The sequence below is a fragment of the Sinocyclocheilus grahami genome, unplaced genomic scaffold, assembly GCF_001515645.1.
Source record: "Sinocyclocheilus grahami isolate Dianchi unplaced genomic scaffold, SAMN03320097.WGS_v1.1 scaffold1237.1, whole genome shotgun sequence".
Taxonomy (NCBI): domain Eukaryota; kingdom Metazoa; phylum Chordata; class Actinopteri; order Cypriniformes; family Cyprinidae; genus Sinocyclocheilus; species Sinocyclocheilus grahami.
The window spans coordinates 191,640-218,742 of NW_015506416.1; the positions used below are offsets into that span (position 1 = coordinate 191,640).

General features: G+C 39.8%; 1 protein-coding gene across 1 annotated transcript in view; it reads left to right on the forward strand.

Annotated features, from left to right (window-relative positions):
- Positions 1–27,103, forward strand: part of lekr1 (Leucine-, glutamate- and lysine-rich protein 1) — a 127,689-nt gene that overhangs the window by 52,204 nt on the left and 48,382 nt on the right. Inside the window, exons 5-6 of the mRNA XM_016254310.1 lie at positions 17,795–17,860; positions 23,536–23,706. Coding sequence (XP_016109796.1) covers positions 17,795–17,860; positions 23,536–23,706 — 237 coding nt within the window. The remainder of the gene's footprint in view (positions 1–17,794; positions 17,861–23,535; positions 23,707–27,103) is intronic.

Sequence of the window (27,103 nt, forward strand, 5' to 3'; positions counted from 1 at the left end):
GAGCTCCCCTCTCTGGTGCCTTGCTCCGGTCTCTCCACCGGCCTGGTCTTGCTGCCTCCTCTGCTGCTGTAGTATTCTGCCAGTTGATGTCGGAGGCTGTTCCAGTGGCGTTCCCTAGATATCTCTGTTTATTGTGTTCCTGTTGTGGTATCCCCTGTGCACCTCACTACCCTTTTGTATTGATCTGTTTTGTCAATAAACCCTTGTTACTCACACTGCAATTGGGTCCTCCTTCCAGATCCCTGACATTACGAACCAGCCAATGTCAGGACCCAGCAGATGAGCTTAACCACTTCAGGGTTTTTTTCTTTTAGTCAATTCAGCCCTGGTTTTCATTAATCCTGTCTTGTTAGTTCCAGATACCTCTGAGGTGCTGCCATTTCTGAATCCATCAAGCCAGTTCCAGACACCCCTAAGTTGACCAAGAGCGCTGCGGCTATCCTTGCCATAGTGAAATCTGTTCTAGTTATTCCTGATTTGACTGACTGCTCTGGTCATCACTGTGTCCAACAAACCAGTTTCGGACACTCCGGAGTCAACTAAGATCTCTGCAGCCATCCTTGCCTCAAGCAAGTCTGTTCAAATCATTCCTGAGATGACCAGTCCGCTGTGGCTTTTCTTGTATCAGTTAAACCAGTTCCAGTCAACTCTAAGTTGGCCAAGACCACTGCAGTTATTCGAGTCTGTCAAGTTAGTTCCAGACACTCTTGAGTTGATCCAGACCGATGCGGCCATCCAAATTGCAGTCAAGTCATTTCGGGTCATTCCTGTGTTGACCCAGGCCACCTGAGTCAATCAAGTCCGCTTCAGTTAACGGTGTTGGCTGATCAATATTTTTCATCCCCTCAGATGTGGAGAAGGAGGGGACATGTATCTCAACTTATGGGCCTTCCTTCTGAACACTCAACACGGGTCCACCTGGACCCATGGGTTAAGAACCCTCTAGCCCTGTGAGTCCAGAGGTGTCTAGTTCGGTGGCCTTGGTGTCAGAGCCTCAAGTTAAAGTTACGAAGTATTATTTCAAGCCTCCCGGTCTATTTGACTCATTTACAGAAGTTATAAAAGAGACTGTTCCAGCCTTTCATGTAACGCCTTCAGAAGTTGATCCTGCCAGTCAAGTCCATTGAGATTGCTCCTACCTGTCATGTCCACAGAAGTTGTTCCTGTTAGTCAAGCCCTTTGAGATCATTCCTGTCTGTCAAGTCCACAGAAGATGTTCCTGTCAGTCGTGTCAAGTCCATAGAGATGGTTCTTGCCTGTTATGTCAGATCCAAAGTGGTTCCTGCCAGTAAAGTTCATGGAGACTATTCCTGTCTGTCAAGTCCACAGAAGATGTTCCTGTCAGTCGTGTCAAGTCCATAGAGATGGTTCTTGCCTGTTATGTCAGATCCAAAGTGGTTCCTGCCAGTAAAGTTCATGGAGACTATTCCTGTCTGTCAAATCATGCCTTCAGAGGTTGTCCCTACCTATTCTGTCTGGGCCATACAAAGTGTTCCTGCCTGTCCTGTCACTCCTACAGAGGTCGTTCCTGCCAGTTGGGTCATGGCCATAGACAGTGTTCCTGCCTGTCAAGTTATGGCCATATAAAATGTTCCTGTCTGTCCTGTTATGTCCTCGGAGGCCATCCTTGCCAGTTGGGTCATGGCCATGGAGATGTGTTCCTGTTTGTCTTGTCAAGCCCACAGATGTTGTTCCTGCTAGTTTAGTTACACCCACTGAGATCATACCAGACCAGCTCTCGGCTGTTTCTGACGAGTCCCTCGGAGGATGCTCCTACTAGTTGTGTTCCACCTGAAGAGGCTGTCCTGTCAGTTTTGTCTCATCCTTGATTCTGTCTTGCTAAGCCCACAGAGGTTGTTCCTGCTAGTCAAGTTACACTCACTGAGATCATACCAGACTAGCTTTCTGCTGCTTCTGACGAGTCCCTCAGAGGATGTTCCTGCTAGTGAAGTTGCGCCCACTGAGATCCTACCAGACTGGCTATCTGCTGTTTCTGACGAGTCCCTCGGAGGATGCTCCTACTAGTTGTGTTCCACCTGAAGAGGCTGTCCTGTCAGTTTTGTCTCATCCTTGATTCTGTCTTGCTAAGCCCACAGAGGTTGTTCCTGCTAGTCAAGTTACACTCACTGAGATCATACCAGACTAGCTTTCTGCTGCTTCTGACGAGTCCCTCAGAGGATGTTCCTGCTAGTGAAGTTGCGCCCACTGAGATCCTACCAGACTGGCTATCTGCTGTTTCTGACGAGTCCCTCGGAGTATGTTCCTGCTAGTCATGTTTCACCTGTGGAGGCTGTCCCCGAGTATACTGCTCTCCCTGTCATGACCTCTGAAGATGTTCCTGTGCAGTCTGGCCCAGCCCAGTTCTAACCGCTTATGACTCTGACTTCAAGCCCCCCACACCCCCTCCCCTCCCACCGCTGCCTGCACTTTCAATCTGGCAACTATGATCTGTTTGGTGGAATTGAACGCCAAGAGGTAGGGGTGTAACGGTACACAAATATGACGGTTCGGTACGTACCTCGGTTTTAACGTCACGGTTCGGTATGATTTTGGTACAGCAGGGGGAAAAACTTTTTTTTTTTAAATGGTTTACTGAACAAGTTGCTCTTTCTTTAAATACATTGTTATAGTTTAAATGTTCTTTAGTGATAAAAATCTACCTCTGCTTAAGCTTAAAACTATAGGGAGCCCTTTTACATAAGGTTACAATTAGGCCTAACAACTTAACCCAAACTTAAATTGAATTGCTATTTATTTATTTTTAAATAGATGATCAACACTCAACTTTAAAAAATAAATAATTGTATGCAAACTGCACATAATGCAGTTTTTAAATTAATTTATAAATAATACAATTTCTAAGCTATTTGTTAAAATATATTCATTTACACAATGGCTGTCATAGCATGTTTCATAACAGATTAATTTAAACTAACAGGTTTAGTAAAATAAAATGAGTATATGGTGTAATATTTAGCAAAATGCTCCTCTCTAGACTTCATTTCTCTAGTGAACTAACGAGCTGTGGACACTGATGACTTGCTGAGGTAAATTAAACGCTACGTGACATTTTATTTCCACGCAGTATTGTTGATGTCTTTCCGCGGTTGAAACACTGATTGAGCAATTACATGAGGCATGAGATGTTCAGTCATGTTTATTTGCGTTAAAACTAGTAGTGAGGAAGAAATGACCGCGTTCACTCGCGCTCCGCTCTGCACAAATCTGCGGGGCGTCACGGCTCAGACACGGGAACCGGAGCTGATCGCGTCCGCTCTAGTCAATGCTTGTGTTGGGATTATATACCAGCACATTTCTGAACCATCTCCAACTCTCCAAGGTGTTTATACAGCGATCTGTCATGCCACATCAAAGACTGTCAAAACGCCATTTATTATTTGAATTTCCGGAGAAAAAAAAAACTGTATTCGTTCGGTTCACATGCATACCGAACCGAAAGACCCGTACCGAAACGGTTCAGTACGAATACATGTACCGTTACACCCCTACCAGGAGGCGTCCGTTGGGAGGGGGGTAGTGTCAGGGTTTTGCCCTGACACTTTGGTTGTTTTGTTTCTTGTCTGTTGTCTTGTCAGCACATGGCCTAGTTGATTGTTTTTCTCAGCCATGTGCTTCTTTAGTCCCTCCTCCTGGTTTCCTCATTACCACACCCTCTTGTTAGCCCTCATTGAGTCCTTGTTAGTGTAATTGCTCTCACCTATTCCTTGTGTGTTTTCCTTCCTATTTATAGTGCCCCTTGCCCTATTGTCTTTGCTGGTTTGTGGTCATTCTTTCCCTCACTGTGTTTGTCTCTGTCTGTGGATGTGGCTGATTATGTGTTCCTGTCTCCCTGTCTGTTTGAGCTTATGCTCTAGTCTTGTCTCTTGTAATGCTATGTTCTTGTCTTGCTTCCCGACCTTGCCCCCCTCCCCTCTTTTGCCCCACACACCACTGAACTCTGACCCTCTGATGGACTCTCCCCCTCCCCCCCCTCCCAAATACACACACACACACACTGTCACTTTAATCAGTCTGAAATAAGCTCTTTTGCACTACAAATAATTTTTTTGCACTACATCACTATACCTGCACTGTTGTTTACTTTACTGGTTTGCACTCTATCCTCCATATGCCTTGTGCTTTATATATATATTTTTACATTTTACCTTATTTGTATTTTGTATAGTTGTATTTTGTATTTAATCTGTATTTATGTTATCTGTATGCACCCAAGGGTCTGAGAGTAACGCAATTTCAATTCTCTGTGTGTATGTGCTGTACATGTGGAAGAATTGACAAAGCAGACTTGACTTGACTTATTTTTGGATGTGGTCTGTTTTTGTCTTTTTTGCTTTTAATTTAGTTCTTAGTCCTGATCTTTTGTTTTAATTTTTTGGTTGATATTTTAGTTATATGTGTTGGTTAATTTAATAATACTTTTTACCCTTTTTTTATTAGTCCTTTTGTTTATTCTCTTGCCTGTCTTGGCGTAATTTGTGTTCCTGTGGAGCTATGTTTTGTCTTGTTGTGGTGTTCCTGTCCACTTGTTCCCTTGCCTGGTGTCTGGGGTGCTTCAGAGTTTATGGTCCATAAGTATCTGAGCTCCGCTCTCTGGTGCCTTGCTCCGGTCTCTCCACCGGCCTGGTCTTGCTGCCTCCTCTGCTGCTGTAGTATTCTGCCAGTTGATGTCGGAGGCTGTTCCACTGGCATTCCCTAGCTATCTCTGTTTATTGTGTTCCTGTTGTGGTATCTCCTGTGCACCTCACTACCCTTTTGTATTGATCTGTTTTGTCAATAAACCCTTGTTACTCGCACTGCAATTGGGTCCTCCTTCCAGATCCCTGTCTTGTCAGCACATGGCCTAGTTGATTGTTTTTCTCAGCCATGTGCTTCTTTAGTCCCTCCTCCTGGTTTCCTCATTACCACACCCTCTTGTTAGCCCTCATTGAGTCCTTGTTAGTGTAATTGCTCTCACCTATTCCTTGTGTGTTTTCCTTCCTATTTATAGTGCCCCTTGCCCTATTGTCTTTGCTGGTTTGTGGTCATTCTTTCCCTCACTGTGTTTGTCTCTGTCTGTGGATGTGGCTGATTATGTGTTCCTGTCTCCCTGTCTGTTTGAGCTTATGCTCTAGTCTTGTCTCTTGTAATGCTATGTTCTTGTCTTGCTTCCCGACCTTGCCCCCCTCCCCTCTTTTGCCCCACACACCACTGAACTCTGACCCTCTGATGGACTCTCCCCCTCCCCCCCCTCCCAAATACACACACACACACACTGTCACTTTAATCAGTCTGAAATAAGCTCTTTTGCACTACAAATAATTTTTTTGCACTACATCACTATACCTGCACTGTTGTTTACTTTACTGGTTTGCACTCTATCCTCCATATGCCTTGTGCTTTATATATATATTTTTACATTTTACCTTATTTGTATTTTGTATAGTTGTATTTTGTATTTAATCTGTATTTATGTTATCTGTATGCACCCAAGGGTCTGAGAGTAACGCAATTTCAATTCTCTGTGTGTATGTGCTGTACATGTGGAAGAATTGACAAAGCAGACTTGACTTGACTTATTTTTGGATGTGGTCTGTTTTTGTCTTTTTTGCTTTTAATTTAGTTCTTAGTCCTGATCTTTTGTTTTAATTTTTTGGTTGATATTTTAGTTATATGTGTTGGTTAATTTAATAATACTTTTTACCCTTTTTTTATTAGTCCTTTTGTTTATTCTCTTGCCTGTCTTGGCGTAATTTGTGTTCCTGTGGAGCTATGTTTTGTCTTGTTGTGGTGTTCCTGTCCACTTGTTCCCTTGCCTGGTGTCTGGGGTGCTTCAGAGTTTATGGTCCATAAGTATCTGAGCTCCGCTCTCTGGTGCCTTGCTCCGGTCTCTCCACCGGCCTGGTCTTGCTGCCTCCTCTGCTGCTGTAGTATTCTGCCAGTTGATGTCGGAGGCTGTTCCACTGGCATTCCCTAGCTATCTCTGTTTATTGTGTTCCTGTTGTGGTATCTCCTGTGCACCTCACTACCCTTTTGTATTGATCTGTTTTGTCAATAAACCCTTGTTACTCGCACTGCAATTGGGTCCTCCTTCCAGATCCCTGACACCCGCTGCTGAAGAACTGCTCCTGCTCCCACGTTACTGGCATCAACATGCAGTGTAAAGGACTTATCAAAGGACGGGGCTCAAAGCACAGGAGAGACTTAACATTTTCGAAAGCCATATCACAGCTAGGAGACCAAGTAAACTTTACCTTGCCCTTCAACAAATCCGTAAGTGAAGCGACTACAGTCGAAAAATTACGATAAAAAGATTGGTAGTACCCTACCAGCCCTAAAAACCTCATAAGCTCCTTTGTTGTCGGAGAAGGAATGTTCTGGATGGCTTGGACCTTTGCATATACTGAACACACTTCCCAATTTCCTACCACTTTCCCAAGATACGTCACAGACGCCTTGGCAAACTCACATTTTCTTAAGTTTACCCTAAGCCGAGCTTCAGACAAACGTCTTAGCACCGAGCGTAACCATTTTAAATGAGAATCCCAGCTGTCACTAAAGAACACAAGTCATCCAGATAAACAGCACACCCCTCGAGACCCGACCCCACCCGGTTCATAAGGTGCTGAAACGTCGCCGGAGCATTTCGCAGGCCAAAACTCATGACCTGATAAGAATATAGCCCCGACGGAATAACTAAAGATGATACTTCTTGCGCTCGCTTGGTAAGAGGCACTTGCCAATAGCCCTTCAACAAGTCAAACTTGCTGACGAACATTGAGGGCCCGACCTGGTCTACGCAATCTTCGATGCGAGGTAAAGGGAAACAATCTAGTCTAGTTACACTATTTACTTTTTGGAAAATCAGTGCAGAATCAAACACTACCGTCAGCCTTTCCTACTAAAAGGCATGGGGAGGCCCAATCAGAAAACGAAGGCACCGCAATATTATGGTCCTGCAGATACCGGATTTCTCTTTCCATCAATTCCCGATTCACAGGAGAAACACGATAGAAACGCTGTTTAATCTGCTTTGCGTCCCCCACATCAATATCATGTTCGACCCAATCAGTACGAGAAGGCACATCTCCAAATAATTCAGGAAAACTACATAATAATTCACATAACTCCTGACATCTTACAGAAGGCAGATGACGAAGAGTGATTTCTAAATTCTGCAATGACTCTGAATTTTGTAGCCGACCACGAAGCACACAATCATCCGGCGAGAGGGTCTCCTCTACTCCCCCCACTAAGCTACCCCCACCAGCAGAGGCTACAGAAAGAGCGGGACGTGAAGGCATCAATTCCACCGAAAACTTTCTTTCGGTTTAATAATAAGGTTTTAGTATATTTACATGACAACGTTTAACAGACTTTCTTCGTGATGGCATTATAACTTCATAATTTGTGTCACTCAATTTACAATGTACTACAAAAGGACCATCAAATTTAGCCTCAAATGGAGAAGATACAATAGGCCGTAAAACAAGCACTTGGTTTAAAAACTCGATGCTCAACTGTACGGTCGTATAATCGCTTCATGTTTCCCTGACATATTTTAAGATTTTCCTTAGCTTGCTCCCTCACTTTTGAAAAAGTTGATTCTTAAAACCCAACAGGGCTTGACGCTTACTTTTCTTTTTAGGAGCACATTCAAAATTTTAGGAGCACCTTCTAATCAATAATCCAAAATGTTATCAAAAAGTATAGCCTTCCCATTACGAAGTAATATTTGACTCCTCTAACTTTATTAAAAAGTATGTAATCTTTTGTCAAATTCTTAAAAAAAATTATATTTTATAAGCTTTTTAAAAATTGTAATTAAAACGACAAAATAAGAGTAGAATAAGAAACAAGTTAAAAATCAAATGAAATCAGTATTAACAATTAATTTGTAGAGGTGGCACAGAAGAACACAAAAGTGGCTTGATGTACTTTCAGACATTTAATGAGGTTCAGAAGTGGAATGAGTGCAATTAAATCCATAAATCCATGATGATATGAATGTTTTAAATATAAAATTTTGAATATAGAAATATTAAATGATTTAAATATCTGAAAAGATACTTTAAAAATGAAACTAAAACTGCCAGCAGGTGGCGGTAAGTCACTGATTTTTATCACTGAATCATTCATTCAATTGATTCATTTGAACGGCTGATTCATTCAAGAATGAATCAAGTGACTGTCTTTATGAATGAGTAATCGTGAATCACTGACTCACTAGATTAATTTAAAAAACCCCGCTCATTCATTAACGAAACACCGCTGTGTTTGAATGGAGATGGGCAGCGTCTCCGCTGTGTCTTTGTTTTAAACTATTTTCGATGACGAAATAGAGCAAAATCAGACAATAGTGTTATAGTCAGACAATGTAAGTCACTTAATATTAACTTCTTGTTTATTGAATTGAATTGCATTGTATTAAATCAGTTATCACATTTACAAACTCCCTTAATAATCATTAAAAACTGTCACCCATCTTAGTTCATCGCGAGCTCACATTTATAATCAACGAAGCTCTCTACACTGCGCAATGAATCTCATATTTACACCCCGTCTACACTTTGCTTATGAAAGGATTCATGAGATATGTCTGTGATACATTACTCAATGCTGCAAAAACACGTAGAAAGCTTTGAAGCTCCCCTGAGCGCAATCACAAGTATGAGGATGATTGGGTCAGTCGCACTGGTGCTTCTAAAAAAAATTTCATAGTCGCACGCAGTAGTTTTCAGTCGCACTGTCGAGCCATGCCCAACACATACAATGCCAAATTTTTAGGAGGTTCAGCAACTTTCCCAGCCTCCTGAAATATGGATAACAAACCACGCAATTTATGGCCGAAAACCAAGTCATTAGGGCTAAAACCCGTACTTTCCTGCAGCACTTTGCGTGCCGCTAACATCATCCACGGCAAACCTTCTTCCCAGTCTCTATCCAGCTGCACACAGTACGCGCGAAGCAGTGACTTTAACGACTGGTGGAATCTCCCTAAAGCACCCTGGCTTTGAGCGTGGTACGCGGTAGACTGGTTATGTTTAATGCGCAGCCGTTTCAACACTTGCTGGAACAGGTGAGAAGTAAGGTTTGAGCCTTGTTCGCTCTGAAGGATTTTTGGAATTCCAAAGACTGATATAAATTGGGTTAAAGCTTTGACATTAGAGCAAGAAGTAATACTTGCGCAATGGATACGCCGCAGGGAAACGTGTATTTAAGCACATAACAGTGAACAAATAAATGCTTCCTGACATTGAGCGAGGTAGTGGCCCTACACAATCAACAATAAGATGTTCAAAAGGTTCACCAGTAGCTTCAATTGGTTGCAAAGGAAAAGGTTTTAACACCTGATTCGGTTTGCTAGTTAGTTGGCAGGTCTTACAACTTTTAACATAAGCAGAAAAATCTCGCTTCAAACGCGGCCAAAAAAAATATCGCAACAAGTGATCGTAGGTTTTACGCACCCCTTGGTGACCTAGTTCATCATGCGCAATTTCAATCATCATTTGTCCATACTTTACAGGAACAACTACTTGAAAAACAGAATCCCCAACAAAATCATCCTTGTGAGGAACATATTTTCGCAGCAACACCCCATCGTGAACAAAATAGCCACGAGCCACGCTATCGACTTCACCTGGAGAAACAACACTTTGGAACAGTTCATCCAAAGAGGAGTCACTGCGCTGTTCTTTTCCCAATTCCACTGCAGAAACAGGAAAAGACAAAGCAGACAAGTCAGGCATTGACACATTAGTACATATTTTAATTTGGCTATCCTTCTGAGTACGTGTCTTTTCACCACACGACTCCTCATTTTCACGTCCCCTTGCACGAGTCACAACACACACAGAATCCTGGCACAAAATATTCGACTCAGTGGTGGTTTTACTATTAGGATTAACCACGGGAAACACTGAACTATCAGCCCACACCCGTTCACCTACTAGTCCCAGAATCATTTCCCAGAATCAAATGAACTCCGTCCACTGGTAAAGCAGGGCGTACTCCCACTACCACCTGTCCTTGCACCAAATCAGACTGTATCTTAATCTTATGGAGTGGCACAGACACAGATTATTTAATCCTATTCCCCAAATTAACACATCCTCACCCATATAAGACTGGGGGAAAAGGCAAAACTGATTCCAAGATAAACTCTTCATGCGATTACTTGTGGGGGGTACTTACGCACTGTAGCCCGCTGTGTGAAAAAATGGAACGGGTAAAACCAGTGATGCCTTGCACACCATGGATGTGCTCCCGAGATAAATACTACTACCCACGTTCACCGCAACACTACAAAAAAACAACAAACTCGACATGTTTCAAAAGAAACATGCCGCTATGCCTAACAGGGAAAAAAATCATGTTCAAACAACATAATTACTCACCACCTGGCGACTTCACACGGCGACTAATTTACTCCGGCACAAACTAACTCACATGTGTCTCAATTATCAAACACTATTCAAAATTAAATACAATTAAGGAAATAAATTAAACAAGGACGAGCCCCCAATTTGTTACGACCCATGGCTCAAGGGAAGCAACAAACAGAGGACACATGAATGTAGTGTACTGCGGTGTTGGGGTGCAAGGGCAAACACAAGCCAAACAAGCCACAAAACCGAATATCCAAAACCGTGTTGCCATGCCCATCTCGGGACTCGGTTATGAAGCCAACGCTGAAGCGGTCTCATATGAAGCAATCCGAGAGGCGTGAATGCCATATGTCCCAGGAGCCTCTGAAACTGTCTCAGCGGGACCGCCCTCCTGCGCTGAAATGACTCCAGGCAGTTCGACATTGACTGGGCATGCTCTACTGAGAGGGGTGCTGTTAGATTGACCGAGTCCAACTCCATACCGAGAAAAGAGATTCTCTGCACGGGGAGAGTTTGCTCTTTTCCCAGCTGACCCGAAGCCCCAACTGACTGAGGTGGCTGAGTACCACGTCCCTGTGTTCGCACAACTGTGCTCAAGTCTGGGCCAGTATGAGCCAGTCGTCAAGGTAGTTGAGAATGTTAATGCCTCTTTCCCTCAACGGGACGAGAGCCCAAAGGGGAGGACCTTTTACTGATATGCTCGCCCTTCGTACGCGAAGCGGAGAAACAGCCTGTTTTGAGGGAGGATCGAGACATGAAAGTGCCCATCATTCAGGTCGATCGTTGCGAACCAATCGTGTGGACGAACGCATTGAAAAATACGTTTCTGCGTCAACATCCTGAACGGGAGCCTGGGGAGGGCTCGGTCCAGAAAGTGCAGGCCCAGGATCGGTTGTAACCCACCACCTTTCTTGGGTACAATGAAGTAAGGGCTGTAAAACCCGTCTTCATATCGGCTGGAGGGACCGGCTCAATTGCGTCCTTCGCCAGTAGGACTGCGATTTCTGCTCACAAGATGGGAGCATCCTTGTTCAGCACAGAGGTGAACTGAACACCCCTGAACTTGGGAGGACGCCGGGCGAACTTAATCGCATAACCGGGTCTGATGGTTCTCATGAGCCAGCGAGACGGTCAGGGGAGCGCTAGCCAAGCCCCCAGAAACCGAGCAAGTGGGACTAGGGGACCCACCAACGTACCCGCAGTGGGGCAGCGAGGTGGAGTGCAGGGACCCAACCTGGAAGGCAAAGCATCCCAGAGTGGGGTCTGAGTGCACAGTGCGACACTTACCTGGCTCCACGGTTGGGCAGGGGGCGCGAAAGGAGGCATCTGCGCTCGAGACTGGGCCAGTATGAGCCAGTCGTCGAGTTAGTTGAGAATGTGAATGCCTCTTTCCCTCAACGGGACGAGGGCTGCCTCCATGACTTTGGTGAAGACATGAGGCCTCTTTCCTGCTACCCCTGGCGAAAGGAAAGGGGGATGGAAGTGTTGAGGCTGTGTCTCATACACTGCCATCCTCGCCCTCTTGGGACCCCGAGAGAATGTTCAATATTTGGGTACAAGGCTCGGCTCCGAAGTGAAAAGCTGAATGTGCGACTGCATGCGCTCTCCTTATATACCCTGCTGCGGGGATGCACGATGTTGTGTTCAAGATCTAACCTCATTTGAAACATCCAAATGTCCCTTAATGCAAATTCTCATCAGGATAGTTCACCCAAAAATGACAATTCTGATGTTATTTATTCACCTTCATGTCATTGCAAACCTATATGACTCACTTTGTTTTGTGGAACACAAAAATAGTTTTGTCCATAAATTGATAGTCAATGGGTTCAAATGTTGTTTTGGACCCATTTGGCTTTTTTTATATGGACGAGACCGTTCTTCAAAATATCTTCTTTGGAACACTATAAGGGCGAGTAAATGATGAAAGAATCTCAATTTTTTTTTCTTATCAAACCCTTCACCATAATTCAAGTTATACAAGCAAACAAGCCAAGAATAACTCCTGAATTATTCAACTTTCTCAGTAAAGACACTCCAATTACTTTTTTTCAGGATGGAACTTTAGACCTTATGAATTAGATTGTGCTTTGGCTTCTCTGAAACAGCATGACGTGTGTGTTCAGATGTGTGTGCCAAAGCTTTGATATCTCCATATCAGGGAATAAAGAGTGTTTGTATGCAGCATGTGTTCCCAAGACAACCACGCAACCTCTAACCCTATTTCAGACACGCATATCACACATCTGTCAAGCCGGTTTGTTTCCCTGGCTACGCTGATACATGTCAGAAATAGTTAGGGGCTATTTAAAATGCACATGGGGTGACACAACACCAATGTGATCGACCTGCAGGGAGAGAGAGTGGAAAAGAGCAAGACTGAAAGAGATTAAAGAGGACGAACATTTTTGTAAATGGCCTTGACCTGGTGAGATATGAAGTGATATAAAGTACAGTATATAGCTAAGAAAAATGCTGATATGCAAAACATTTCACTGGACCTTCTCAACTGAAGTACTACACTCCTGGAGTTCAGATGTCACACATTTTTCACTGTATTCCCTCCTAAACAAACTAAGAAACACACATGATACCTGGCCTTACATATGCATTGACACCCCTCAGGCCTGAAACGCACATGAGGAACACCATAGTGCTCTCTAAGAAATAGAGTCTCTCACCTGCCACAGATTTCTCCTCCATTTGTTCCCCATTAATGAACCTCAAATAGTGCTGTCTATCATTATTATAGCAGAAAAAGGAAGACAATAAGAAGGAGATAATGTTGTATTATGGTATTATTTTGCTTATAAACTACATTTTTACTTGTTTGGAAGCAAATGTAAGTAGTTCTTACCCGTGTGGATGTTTCATTCATGATCCAACTGTAGTGTGCCTGCTGTAGGGTCGCTCAGGTGTTCTGGGTGGTTGCTATTTTGTTCTGGATACAATAGTAATTTTTATTTATTTTAGGAAATTTGTATTTTCCAATTTTATTTATAATTTGTTTGAAATAATAATTTTTATTTGCATTGAAAACACTTTTCTGTAACAGTATAGGAACCAATTCTCACTATTAACTAGTTGCTTATTAGCATGCCTATTATTAACATATTGACTGTTTATTAGTGCTTATAAAGCACATATTCTGCATAGCCATATTCTACATCCCTAATCCTACCCAATACCTAAACTTACCAACTACCTTTCTAACTATTAATAAGCAGCAAATTAGGAGTTTGAGGCAAACGTTGTAGTAAATGGTTTGTTAATAGCAAGAACTGTAAAAAATAAAGTTTTTATTTTTATTTTTTATTTGTGGATGAAAAGTTAAAATTATATGTAGACACACTCAGAGCTTCTTTCTATATATAAATAAAAATAAATGTATGTATAATATGTATATTGCATTTTATATCTGTAAAATAAAATGCAATATACAAATTCAGTAATATTTATTAAACTGCATATACATACTGTCTTAATTTCTGTAATTTCCCCTTACACATATCTCAATATCTGTATATATCTGTTCTATTTGCTTACTGTATTTTATTTATTTATTTTATTCATTCATTCATTTTATTTGCCTTAAATTCTTAATTGGATCTGAAACAGGATAAATCTAGATCAGAATTGATTCACTAAATCTGTATCAGTTCTGAATTATTTTTCAAATGTAATGTTGTTGTTTTATTTTTATTTTTATTTTTTCCAGTCACGAAAGATACATTAATAGCACATCTCTACTCAACAAGCTGCATGATTTGGGTGATCATTCATATCATTCACAAATGGTGTATGCTAGAGTTCAATTGGGTTTGATTAAATCCCTTACTCTAAGTATGAGCAAAAGTGACTCAGACCATTTATTTCCTTCAATTCTGATCCATACATTGGTAAGAGTCAGATGTCTAGAGAGCATGTGAGAGTTACAGATTGCGTTCTTGTTTTCAGGTCCACTTGACCTGACAGCCGTCATGTTTTCATCCAAACAGAGACATCCATCTTTAAAATGTTAATCCCATAATCGCTTTCTCTTTCTCTCTCATTCCCTTTTCCTCTCCCCCTCACTCTTATCTCTAGTGTCACAGAGATCCAGGGGAAATAAAAGGTTATCTTAACCTGCTGTCTGATAGCAGTGTGTCACAGAGCTCAGCGAAACCTTCAGGCAACCATAATAAACAAAGGAAGAAAGGTCTTCACCAAACCTCCATAAGACTCGTCGATCCTCTAAACACTGGCAGATACCGGCTCAGCTGGGAGACACGTATTCCCCTGATTCTCCACAGACTGGCGTTGAGAGAGCCGATGGTGCAGGATGGGGAGCGTTAGCGTGAGAGGGTGAAAAATATTTGTGAGTTGGGGTGGGCTGATGGGGGGATGCAGAATGTTTAACAGTTGACAGACGACACCCGCAGGGAATCTATACCATGCTGACCTTGAGAGAGAATTGGAGAAACTAGAGAACGAGGGAATGAGACGGAGAGCGAGAGACTGATTGTTATTCAGCTTAGCAATGCAGGGATTTCTCTGCTATGTTGTGCTTAACATTGGGCCCCAGGAGCCTCGGCTGGTGTAGATGTTTTGCAGAGGGCAAGAAAAGAAGAAAGAGGAGAGGAGAGTTTCCATTTATTAGAAACCAGGCTAAGACATGCAAGGTCTGTGCTTAAGTCCTGATCGACAGAAAGGTCAGTCTGAGAGCCAGAGGGAGAATTTGTCTCAGCCTGTGTGTGAAGTTATCTGGGTTGAGTGTTTATGTGTGGGTGTGAGTGGGCCAGATTTTACCTTCACTACAGGGACGAGGGATGCACCAACACACACCAATACTGATGATTATTTTCATTTGAAGGCTGATAATGGCAGAGTTCTATACAATTTATAATATTTTGTCTAAGTAAGCTTATAAACAGTCTAAAGCTAAAATTAGTCATTTTAAGGCAAGACCGTTTAGGCAAAACTTGTTGAGATTTGGGCTATTTTGCTTCTGTAACTTGTCTTCCTTCAGACTATTTGAATGAAAACATATAAAATACACATTTAATTGATCATTTTATTACACTTTATCAACTGAGTCTATAGATTCCAATTGCAATCGTTTTCTCAAAATACTTTTTTTTTTCTCATGCACTGAGTCAAAAATCTCCACTTCAGTAGCACTTATATATACCAAATTTTCGGTTTTCTTCACAGAATAAATAAGTAAATAAATAAAAACAGCAACAACAACAAAACTTTATGAATCACAGAATAAAACAGAGGAGGTTGTTCATATTTGCCTGATTTATATAACATTGTTCCTAAAAACATGGTGGAAAATACTATTTTGTTTCTCCTCTAATATGTCTCTCTAATATGCCAACAAAGTGAAAGTGTTTTTACCCTAGTGAAGAATAAATATACTAAAATGTATTTGAAATACATTTCATGCTAAGTATACTAACAATACATTTACATATTTATGTACTTAGTAAAAAATATCCTGCAATTATAATTTCAGTATACTAAAGTGGTATACCTAAAGTCGGCTAAATTGGAACAACTAATTTTGTATGTGCACTTTAATTTTGTGGACGTAGTGCTGAAGTCCAACCAAACATATACTGAAGTATACTTCATTGCTAAAGTGGAATTATTGCAAGTATACGTTAAGTATCTTTAAATATCTTTAAGTATACGTTAAATATTTTGCATTTAAAGACCGATATTATTCAAAGATTGTACAATACTCATCAATAGTGACATTAAACACATTTTAGGCTTAATATTAATAAATGTTCATTGTGCACAAGTAGTACTCCAGATACCGTTGAATTATAATTTTTATATCAGTAAGTCTTGAGTGAAATGTCTGTAAATATGTTAATAGATTTGAATTATACTTAGTATGAAATAAATGTATTTGAAATATATTACTTTTTACTAAGGTATCTCGGCTTTTATCCAGTTTTCAGATTTTTGTTCTGGAAATGTATGCAAATTAGTGCATATTTAATTAGATAATGTCTCATTTGCATGTTTAAACTTGTAATTCAAAACAATTGTCTTAATGTACTATGATTACTCAACGGGGGAAAGTATGGTGATAGCTAGCCCTGTTCACCTGTAGGGCGTTAAATGCTACAAGTGAATTTAGGCATCAAAATATTTTCATGCACATTATGAAAACTAGATATTCATTTTGAGGTTTGCAAAAGATTACATTTAACAGTGTTATTCGAGGAAAAACCCTTGATAAATGTACTAAATAATCTTATGACAATGAAAAATGCAGAGCATTTTCTTAGAGGGTTAGTTTTGGGGTAGATGAAAGAAATCATATTATTTTATATTGTTTAATATAATATAATAATATTTTATAAAATAATAAAAGTCAATGGTAAGTCTCCACCACGAAAGGAAAACAGGCATGTACATGTGCAGCAAATGTTTGGATGTTGCATGACACAATTGCTAGACCAGCATGCAGAATTTGAGAACGTCATGGTGAATTAATGAGTTGAAGCACTGACAGAGTGATAGACACACATGTAAACACTGTCTGGCATGCATTAAACGAAAGCACGCTCATACACACACACACAGGCACACAAAAGCCCCCTGTTAGCATATTAATAGTCTCGCTTAGCCAGACTTTTGACTTGCGGCAACAAAGTTTGGTCCACTTTGCAGATGATTCTGTTATGACATGAATGGGCCATCTATCTGACATCTTTAGGTACGGGTAAATCTGAATAAAACTAAATAAGTGGATCTGAGCAATAATAGAATTACATGGAAAAACATCTCTGTAAATGGTAGTGCATAAAATACTTGTGGATTAGTAGAAACGTGTGAATACCGTTCAAATAATTGAAGCCACAAACTCTGCCAAATCCAGAGATTAGTTCTTCCTCACCGGCGCTCAACATAATAACATAATATCACTTGGCGCCACTATAGCTTTAATTCTGTTTTTTATTAGACTCCCACATTCACTCTTGTCACTTCTGTGCTCGCTAACCAAGTTTCACATTATTACTCAAACTACAGAGGGATATTACAAAAAAACATAACACTTAACAGCTGTATGTCAGATTGTGTTTCCATCTCTTTTCCACCTGCTTTCTTTCTTTTTCATCTTCTCCCTCTCACTCAGTGAGATTTCAACACCCATTATACCCTCGATGGTACCTGTTAGCTTCACACGTGGACGTGCCCTGGGCTACACTCGTTTACACGCCATTGTTTAGCTGCTCGCGCTGAGTTGCTGGTGTTGGAAGCGGATGCCAGAAGGACATGCTTGGGTGACTTTTTTGGAGAAGGGGAATTTTTTCAGTATCTCTCGCGCTCACAGGCAATAGAGGAAAGAGGGAACAGATGTTAGCGGTCGCTGCTTTAAATAAAAACACGTCTTTGTTGTCTTGCAGAATAAATTCTGTGGAGAAGGAGGATCTGCGAGTGTTGTGGAGTGAACAGACGGCCACCATTGAGAGGTACAACAATAAAAAAGAAAAATCACAAATATCTCAATGTCACAACACAGTTGATCAGATATATAAGTCAAGATATTAAAGTCTGCAATCAAAAGCAGAGATTTCGGTCTGAACTATAAACTAAATAATACAATAAATTATTTATGAAATATAAATATTTTAAAAGTCTTTTTATAAATGAATTACTAATTTAAAAAAAGAAGTAATGTTAGCTTTAATAGTCGTTTTCCAAGTTTTATATGTTGGCAGCTAATTCTAATTTTAAACATTTTTTTTATGTGAAACATCAGAGACAAGGTTGAAGTAAATAAAGATACAATGACTAAGCAACAATGGCAAATATAATTTTCCTCTGAGAGGAGAAAAACAGTAGTTTCACAGGTTTACACAAATACTGAACTCACATGGACCAGGAAGTTATAAATAGAGGCATGTGGAGCTTCTTTGGTCACATTTTGTGTGTTTTGATTGATGTCATGGTCCACTAAACTGTGCACAACCATGAACTATTGTGTATTTGTTTGACTAGGGTGTGTTCATGTGTTTGTCTGTGTATAAGTGTGGTGAGTGTGTTTATATGTGGCGGAGACAGAGTTTGTTAGTGTCTGTCAGTCATCTGTAAGCGTCTCAGTGGATTGATGCACATTCCTGGATGTGGTTTGGAGTGCTGTGTACTGTTTGTCACAATTGCTCACCAGTCTGAAGAGAGGATGGCATGCTGATAAAGAAAGGTTGAAAAGACCAGAAAGCTTTTCACAGAGGGCAAAGAGACCTCAGACATAAAGAGACACTGGCGAACTCCACAAATACCATTTCCCATTACAGGGATTAAGCATGTTTTTAAAAATATCATCATTAGGACTGTTTCTACAGCATGGATAGAAGACGTTAAGAAGAAGTTAAATCTCATTTGGTAAAAAACTAACAAACCTACAAATCCTTTTCTTTTTCATATATTGAAAATATGAGTTTATGAGTAGCTACAAACTCTGTCCCAAACTATCTAGCCCCTACCGATTCTCCCTTTTTTATCTTTTATAAATGTTATTTATTTGGTGGTGGTTCAAGAGAGACCACCCATATGATTGTAAAGAGCTTTGGGTGTACAGCAATACACAATGAAAGCACTATATAAATGCCTCATTCATTCATTCATTCAATTTTTGAAACAAAAAAAACTATAATTCAAAAGTTTGGTTGGTAAGATGTTAAGTTTTTAAAAGCATCTCTTATATTATGAAAGACTTCATTTATTTGCTGAAAAATACAGTAACAAATATATATATATATATATAGCTTTAATTTATTTTAAAATATAATTTATGATGGCAAATCAAAATTGTCAGCAGATTCTAATCATTCTAATATGCTAATGTGGTGCTCAAGAAACATGTCTTATTATTAAGACATTAAACATGTCTTATTATAAATACTGAAAACTTATACTGCTTCACATTTTTGTTGACACACACACACACACACACGTTTACTTAGCTATCTAAATGGGGACATTCCATAGGCGTAATGGTTTTTATACTGTACAAACTGTATATTCTATCACCCTACACCTAAACCTACCCCTTACAGGAAACTTTCTGCATTTTTACAATAAAAAAAAAACCTTTTACTTTATTTTTATACCAGTCTTACAAATGAGGATGTCCCCAAAGGGAGGTTTTTGGAGATTTTGTCAGGTTTAGCTCACATTTGGGTACAAATTTGACCCCAAAATATGGTTAAGTAGGTACACACACACACACACAATACAAAGACATTTCATTGAAAGTTCAAAAGAACAGCATTCACTTGAAATAGGAATATTTTGTAACATTATAATGCCTTTACAAATAAGAAAGAAAGAAAGATTTTTAAAAAACAAAATAATTAGGTAAATTTTGTAATAAGGCTGCAAAAATGGCAAGCTGCAAATAAAATGATCAGGAAATAAAAGTTTGAAGTTTGGAGTCAGTTTCAGGCTCTGCTTTCTACCTTGCATGTGGAAATTGACTAGTGCTACAAAAGGAGGGTAAAGGACAGAAGACAGAGATGAGAGAAAGCTGAAAGAGGACCCGATGCCTTTGAGCTTAGAAAGTAGCATGCATGTGAGTGATGTTCTGAGCTCTGAGGTCTTACGCCCTCCCCCTCTCTCCATGTATCACAGCTCTGCTTCAGACGGAGTGATATTGTATAGATATTAAATTCTGTAATGTGTCAGCAGGCTTAAGCTACGTGTGAAGCTCTGTGATGGCAGATGGAAGCACTTCCCACTCATGGGGCTTCGGGTTTCAGAACTTCCCGCACCTCACATATACACACACACACACACACACACACACACACACACACTTCACATCTCGGTTTTCAAAGCTCCTTTAATTTTCACCATCCCAAAGGAGCCATGATATCTGCAAAGCAGACTCATATGTCACAGGCGCTAATGATTTATTCTGATGACAGATATCAGACTGAATCTATTTTAAATCCGACCCCTGTCATCTTTAACCACGGTTCTCACTCTTCCATACTTAAAAAATACAGTATGAAAGAGTGATTCCTCGACTCTGCAATGCCCACAGAGAAGCCCGTGTGCTCCCCACATTGCTTTCATTTTGTATTTAACTTTATAGTCAACATATGTTAAGTTTCAGCATTTCATTTATTGTTTAGGCATTCCAAAGCAGCCAGTGTGTACTTGTGGGAAAATGTTTTCTCCACAACATTCAAGCATACAAAAAATCCACAGATGTGAGCATGCCTGTGGGATGGTGCTTATCTTTGTCAGACTTAAGGACATTAGCTCAGATCTAAGGCCATACCACCCTCTTTTGTTTTTCTCTGCCTGGTTCCTCTTAGAAGAGCCCAAAGAGATCTGCTGTTCTGTCTTAAGAAGGAAACTGCCTGATCTTTAAGCGATAACTGTTCCTCATGGGAAGTGTGCCATTATCACACCTTTTTCTAAAGTGTCTTCCTCAATTGGGGGAGAGGAGGCTGGAGGCTAACGGATAAGATCTTCTGTGTTTGGGAATTTCCTAATTTTGTCCTGCAGGGAAAAGATAGACAGAGAGAGATAAAGGGAGAGAAATAGTAATGGAATGGCTTCTCCAGGAAGTCTTCCCCCCCCAGTCTATGTTAAGTGTGAAGAAGAACTTTGAACCTCAACTTCGTCTTATTGTCCATGTGCCTACTGACAATGGTATAATCCTGCAGTTCCGCAATCTTAGAACCACATTTCTAGGACCCTAATTGTTTTGTGACAGCGCCACCTACCAAATTGGATGACTGAAAAAAGTGCAACCATGACAGTATTCCTATGAAATGCTAATAACGTATAGTTTTAACATTGTATTCCACCCAAATAATAACTTTTTGAAATTCAACCTGGTTGCTAAGAGGTTGGAGAAAAGGTACGGTCATATTTGCCATTGTTCAGTGATTTTTTTTGCAGACAAAATCCAGCTGTTTCAATAGGAATACATGCCTGGAATTTATGTGAGAGCGAAACATTCTCCATGCATATTTTGCATTGGGTTCAAGTTGTTCATTGTGTTTATGAAACCTGCTGGGTTTGAAAGTGACTAATGTGTGAACTGAGCTTCATACATTACTGCCAATAGACAATGGACCTTTTTCCCCCACTAACATTTATAAGCGACTAAGTGACTTCTGATTCTGGTTAAATTGTTTCATTAGTAGGTGGCAATAAGTGCCTGTCTTTATGAATAATTCACTGAATCTTTTTATTTCAACTAATTCATTCAGAACAATGACTTTCAATTTACAAGTGAAACAAGTGAATATTGTAATAAACCAGTCATTGAATCTGTTACGGGGCTGACGAGACGTGAGACTTGCGGATCCATTCGCAGAGCTTTATTAGACACAGACAGAGACGTGGTCATACAGCAGGCATGGGTCAGATGAGGGCAAACAGGTATATGGTGGGCAAAACACAAGAATAGTCCTAGAGCTAGCACAGGTCGACGATCGGCAGACAGAATCAAAAGGGGCAAGACAAAAGGGGTGAATCCAGGGAACCAGGCGAAGATCAGAAACCGGGAAGGCTAAGGCTAAGGCTAAGGCTAAGGCAAATGACTAGGGCTAAGGCAAACGACTAGGGCTAAGACTAGGGCTAAGACAAATGACTAGGGCTAAGGCTATGGCTAAGGCTATGACAAACGACTAGGGCTAAGGCTATGGCTAAGGCTATGACAAGGGCTCCGTAAGGTAGCTATCTCTAGGAGAGTGATAAATGCTGAAACAATACTCGGCAGAGGGAAGGGATCAGAGTGAGTGTTAAATAGTGAGGGAGTGATATGAAACAGCTGGGTGCAATCAGTGTAAACAGGTGTGTGCAATTCGTGCTGAGTGCAATCAGTGCAATGCATGATGGGAAATGTAGTCCGGGGTGCTATGCAACAGTTTGTGTGGTGCGAGAGTCAATGAAAAGGAAAGTTCATGGACCGGATTCGTGACAGAATCTTTCATTTCAATCTCAGAGATTGATTCTGCTTCAGTTGATTCAGCTTTTATGTATTTTGTAACTATTTTCCTTGACAGAGTATACAAAGAGAGAGTAACTGGCAATATTGTATATTGTGTATATTATTGTACAGTGGTGTGAAAAAGTGTTGGCCCCCTTCCTGATTTCTTATTTTTTTGCATGTTTGTCACACTTTAATGTTTCAGATCATCAAACAAATTAAAATATTAGTAAAAGATAACACAAGTGAACACAACATGCAGTTTTTAAATTAAAGTTTTTATTATTAAGGGAAAACTAGATCTCAATTACGTTCTTTCTCATTTGTTTCTGAATTTCTTTGGATCTCGGGCCTGGGTGTGGCTAGAGAAATTGAACTCAGGTGTGATAAACCACAGTTTTAACAGGGGGGCAAACACTTCTTCACACAGGGTCATGTAGTTTTGGATTTTGTTTCCCTTAATAATAATAATAAAAACCTTCATTTAAAAACTGCATGTTGTGTTTACTTGTGTTATCGTTGACTAATATTTAAATTTATTTGATGATCTGAAACATTAAAGTGTGACAAACATGCAAAAAAAAAAAGAAATCAGGAAGGGGGCCAACACTTTTTCACACCACTGTATATTGATATATATTGAGTATATAAACTTCAGCTAACACTTTATTTTAAGGTCCAATTCTCACTATTAACAAACCAGTAGCTACAATTTCTGCCCCAATAAACTACTAATTTGCTGCTTTATTAATAGTTGGTAATTATTATTATTATTATTATTATTATTAAATACTGTTTAAACTTTCTATTCATTGAAGAATCCTGAAAAACATGTATTGGTTTCCACAACAATTTAAAGCACCACAACAGTTAAGCCAGTATTTGTTTGTACTCATGTTTTGTTTTTGCATAGCAACATGTGCTAATGCCAACTCTATTGGAATCAACTGTGAATGTTAAGAAAAGAAGAAATCTGCTAAGACAACCAGCATGTCATCATCCAAAACACAACATATGCTGATCTTTGCAGCAGGGTAGGGTGTATGTAGGCATGCATTGAAGCAGCACTCTTGGTTTCGGAACAGAGCTATTTCTTTTGTGTGTGCACAGATGTGTGCAGATATCTAGCTTTCATGTGGATGTAAATGGTTGCATTTGCCGTGAGTCAGTGTGTGTTCACGCTTTCCCCTAAAGGCTATCCCGAGACCTGAGGGAGAAGGAAGAGAACCGGTTGTCATGTCAACAACGATGTGAGTCCATGCAGGAGCAGCTGTTGGCGTGGCAACAGAAAGAGGAAGAGGTGACCCGGACAAAGGGCGAGATGAAGGACCTGAGAGTAGCCCGATCCACCTTACTGCAGGAGAGGTCTGTTAGACAAACACACTAGTCACAGTACACAGCAGGAGAGAATTAATAGTGTTACTTGCTTTACACAAATACATGTGTATTCAGCCCACTACAGCTGTAAAGATTTTTTCTGTTGCATCTCTCCTTCCCACCTGCTCCTCTAAATAGTCTGTCGGCATGTCAGGACCTGTAGGATATGACTCACTGTTTGCGAACCTGTTTCCTCTCTATCTGTCTTCATTTGCAGTGGTAAAACAAAACACCAAAAGCTGTTACGCAGAAGCTGTGCTTCAAGTAAAGCTGTGTGTTTCTGGGATATTACCAGGATTAAGGAGTGTTCTTAGGCATGATGTGAAGCAGAGAGTGGGCTGGTTCACATAGACGTGTTTTTACGCGAAAAATTGGATGGGGGAAAAATGCATGGTCTGGAGACCTATTTTTTAAAAGTTGAACTTATTTTAACTTGAGCACCACATTTTTAGAACACTGTGTCATGCGTTAGATGCTGCAGAAGACGTGAGAGCACAACAGTCAGACACAACACGTCCATCTAGAGCAAGTTTACATAGAAACAAACAAATGGAAAAGCATCACAGTGGAACACACACAAAAAAAGGGTTCTGTTTGAATAACCCAGAATGCATTTTTGCATTCCGCCATGCTGCTTTTCCATTGTTTTTTCTATGTAAGTATGCCTTAGACAGATATGTTTGACTGTTACGCTCGTGTCTCGTGCATTCTAAAATGCGGCACTCAAATTAAAAAGTTCAGCTTTTAAAAATGTGTTTAGAACACTAAATGCTAATATGAACATGTGTTTGCATTCCACCGCACTGCTTTTCCATTGATTTCTGTGTACACATGAACTAGACTGACTTTAAACTTGCACCTTGCACCCTTCTAATACATAGCATGCCATTATAAAAATTTACTGTCAAATTAGATTTTTTTTTTAAATGCGTATTTAGAAATTGTATTGTTTTTTATTCCACTGCCCTGTGTCTCAAGTTTTTCACCCTAGTAAAAAATAAATATACTAAAATGTATTTGAAATACATTTATTTCATGCTAAGTATACTACAAATACATTTACATGTTTATGTACTTAATAAAAATACCCTGAATTTGTACTTTTGGTTTACTAAACTGGTATACTTAAAGTCTGCTAAATTTGAACAACTAATTTTGTATTTAATGCACTTTAATTGTGTGGAAGTATAGTGCTGAAGTCCAACTAAAGATATACTGAAGTATATTTCATTGTGCTAAAGTGGAACTATTGCAAGTATACTTTATGTACACTTTAATATCTTACATTTAAAGACCTTTATTATTCAGATAATACAATCCTTGTTAATAGTAACATTAAAACACATTTTAGGTTTAATAATATGAAATATGCATTGTACACAACTAGTACTCCAAATAAAGTTGAATCGTCATTTTTTTTTATATCAGTAAGTCTTGAGCAATATGTCAGTAAATATAGATTTAAACTGTACTTAGTATGAAATAAATGCATTTTAAAAATATTACTTTTTTCATAGGGACTCTGCTGTTTTTTCCATTGTTGTTTTTAAAACTATGCATTTTTTTTCATTCCACTGCCCTGCATCTCATATTTTTTTATTTTTGGGTGGTTTGTGCACCGGCATGGCTCCAGCATGGATGAATCGAATGTGTGGCTGTCAGTCACCGCACTGGTGTGGATACTGCACTTTTTATTCACAGATTCTACATCTTGAAAGTATGACCCAAATAAGAATTTTTACTGGAGAACATAATCTGAATAAATAAGTAACAACTGCCACTTTTGTTCTGATCAACTGAGGAAAAAAGCATTATGTACATTTATTTTACAATAAATTGCGCTATCAATGGTGATTAGATCTAACGATCGTTTAGCTCCTATCACACCAAACCGTGCCAATTATTATTATTGTTATACTTTTTCAAATTGTTGACATTAATAACATTAGCATTGCGTGAGTGTGTGTATTTAGTGTGTATTAGCGTTACCTGTAGATTTAAATTTCTGTACAGTCTAATCTCTAATTGTCATACCATTCGAATTTCATATAAAGAAATTGTTCTTGTAACCCAAAAAGCCAATTAAAGTTCCTTACAACTCGTTCTCTTTTAAATAAATCTTTTTTCATAATGAACATAGCAAGACAAGAAAAAAGCACAACATAAGAAACTCCATAACTCTATTGATTAAGGGAAGAAGTGTGCTGCTACTGTTAGCCTACCTAATTGAACCATTAAAATATCTTACCTGTCCAGCAGAAAAAAGCTGTCTCTGCAACCGTTTTAAACCCCTTCAAAACATGGAGTTCACTCCACCTTTCAAAAGCGCTGCCAATATTTATTTTTGTTTTAGCAATGGCCGTCGCATTCTCTTTTTTTCTGTAGCCACATCTCAGTACGAATTTTTTTGGTTTTGACTACGGGTGAATCTCCAGTCACTGATGATTGTCATTTCGACCTTTCTGGATTACAATTCGCCATTTATTCCAGCTGCTGTGAGAAAAGGCTATAAACGATCCGTCATCTGCAGCATCCTCGTGCGATATAGCAAACTAGGCGGGACAACTTCTTTATGTTTACAGACGTGACGTAATGACGCAGCACATGCTCAAATTTCCCACGAAAACCTACCCGTACCACTAAAATGAGAAAACTTTATTACAAGCTTACTGTTGTGAATCGAGTAAAAGTAAGGCGATAGGTTTGAACACTGGCTGGTTATGTACTTGCTCAAAAATGGATTTTGGATCATTTTTAACCAAAAAAGTTACGGACTGCAGTACCACGAACTTGGCACTACATTCTAAAAACGCAACACTCAAGTTTAAAGTATTTCAGTATTAAAAACCTTGCGGGTTTTTTCTCATTCCACTGCCCTGCATCTTACTTTCTCTGTGAATGTTTCCTTAGAGAGGTTTAGGTCTCTAAACCCCTCTTTTTCTCAAAACTGTTTTCCATTGTTCTTTTACACCTGTTCATCGGAGTAATTGCAACTCAGTTGACATCTGTACTCTCATTTATCAATGCCTAATTTTATGAGTGGCCACCTGTGTCTTGAGTCTTTTGTTACGTCCCAGCTGTTTGTGTGTTTGAATCTCTGATGTTGTTTGTATACAATCCTCTGTCCCTGAGGTATACCTGTCTGTTAGCAACCAACAGCACAGGCTTGTCTTCCTTTCGCTTACAGTGATATGCTCACTCTTACCTGTTTACACCTCAGCTGTTGCATGGGCTAATGGTCTTGTTTTCTGCCTTGTTGCTATTTCACTGAATTATCATGTTGATATCCAGGCTTGTCTGATTACCAAAATCCCTCTTCCTCTTTGTAAGCCTGTGTATTTCCATTCTAAATACATAGTCGATCACTTATAATCATCTGTGAACT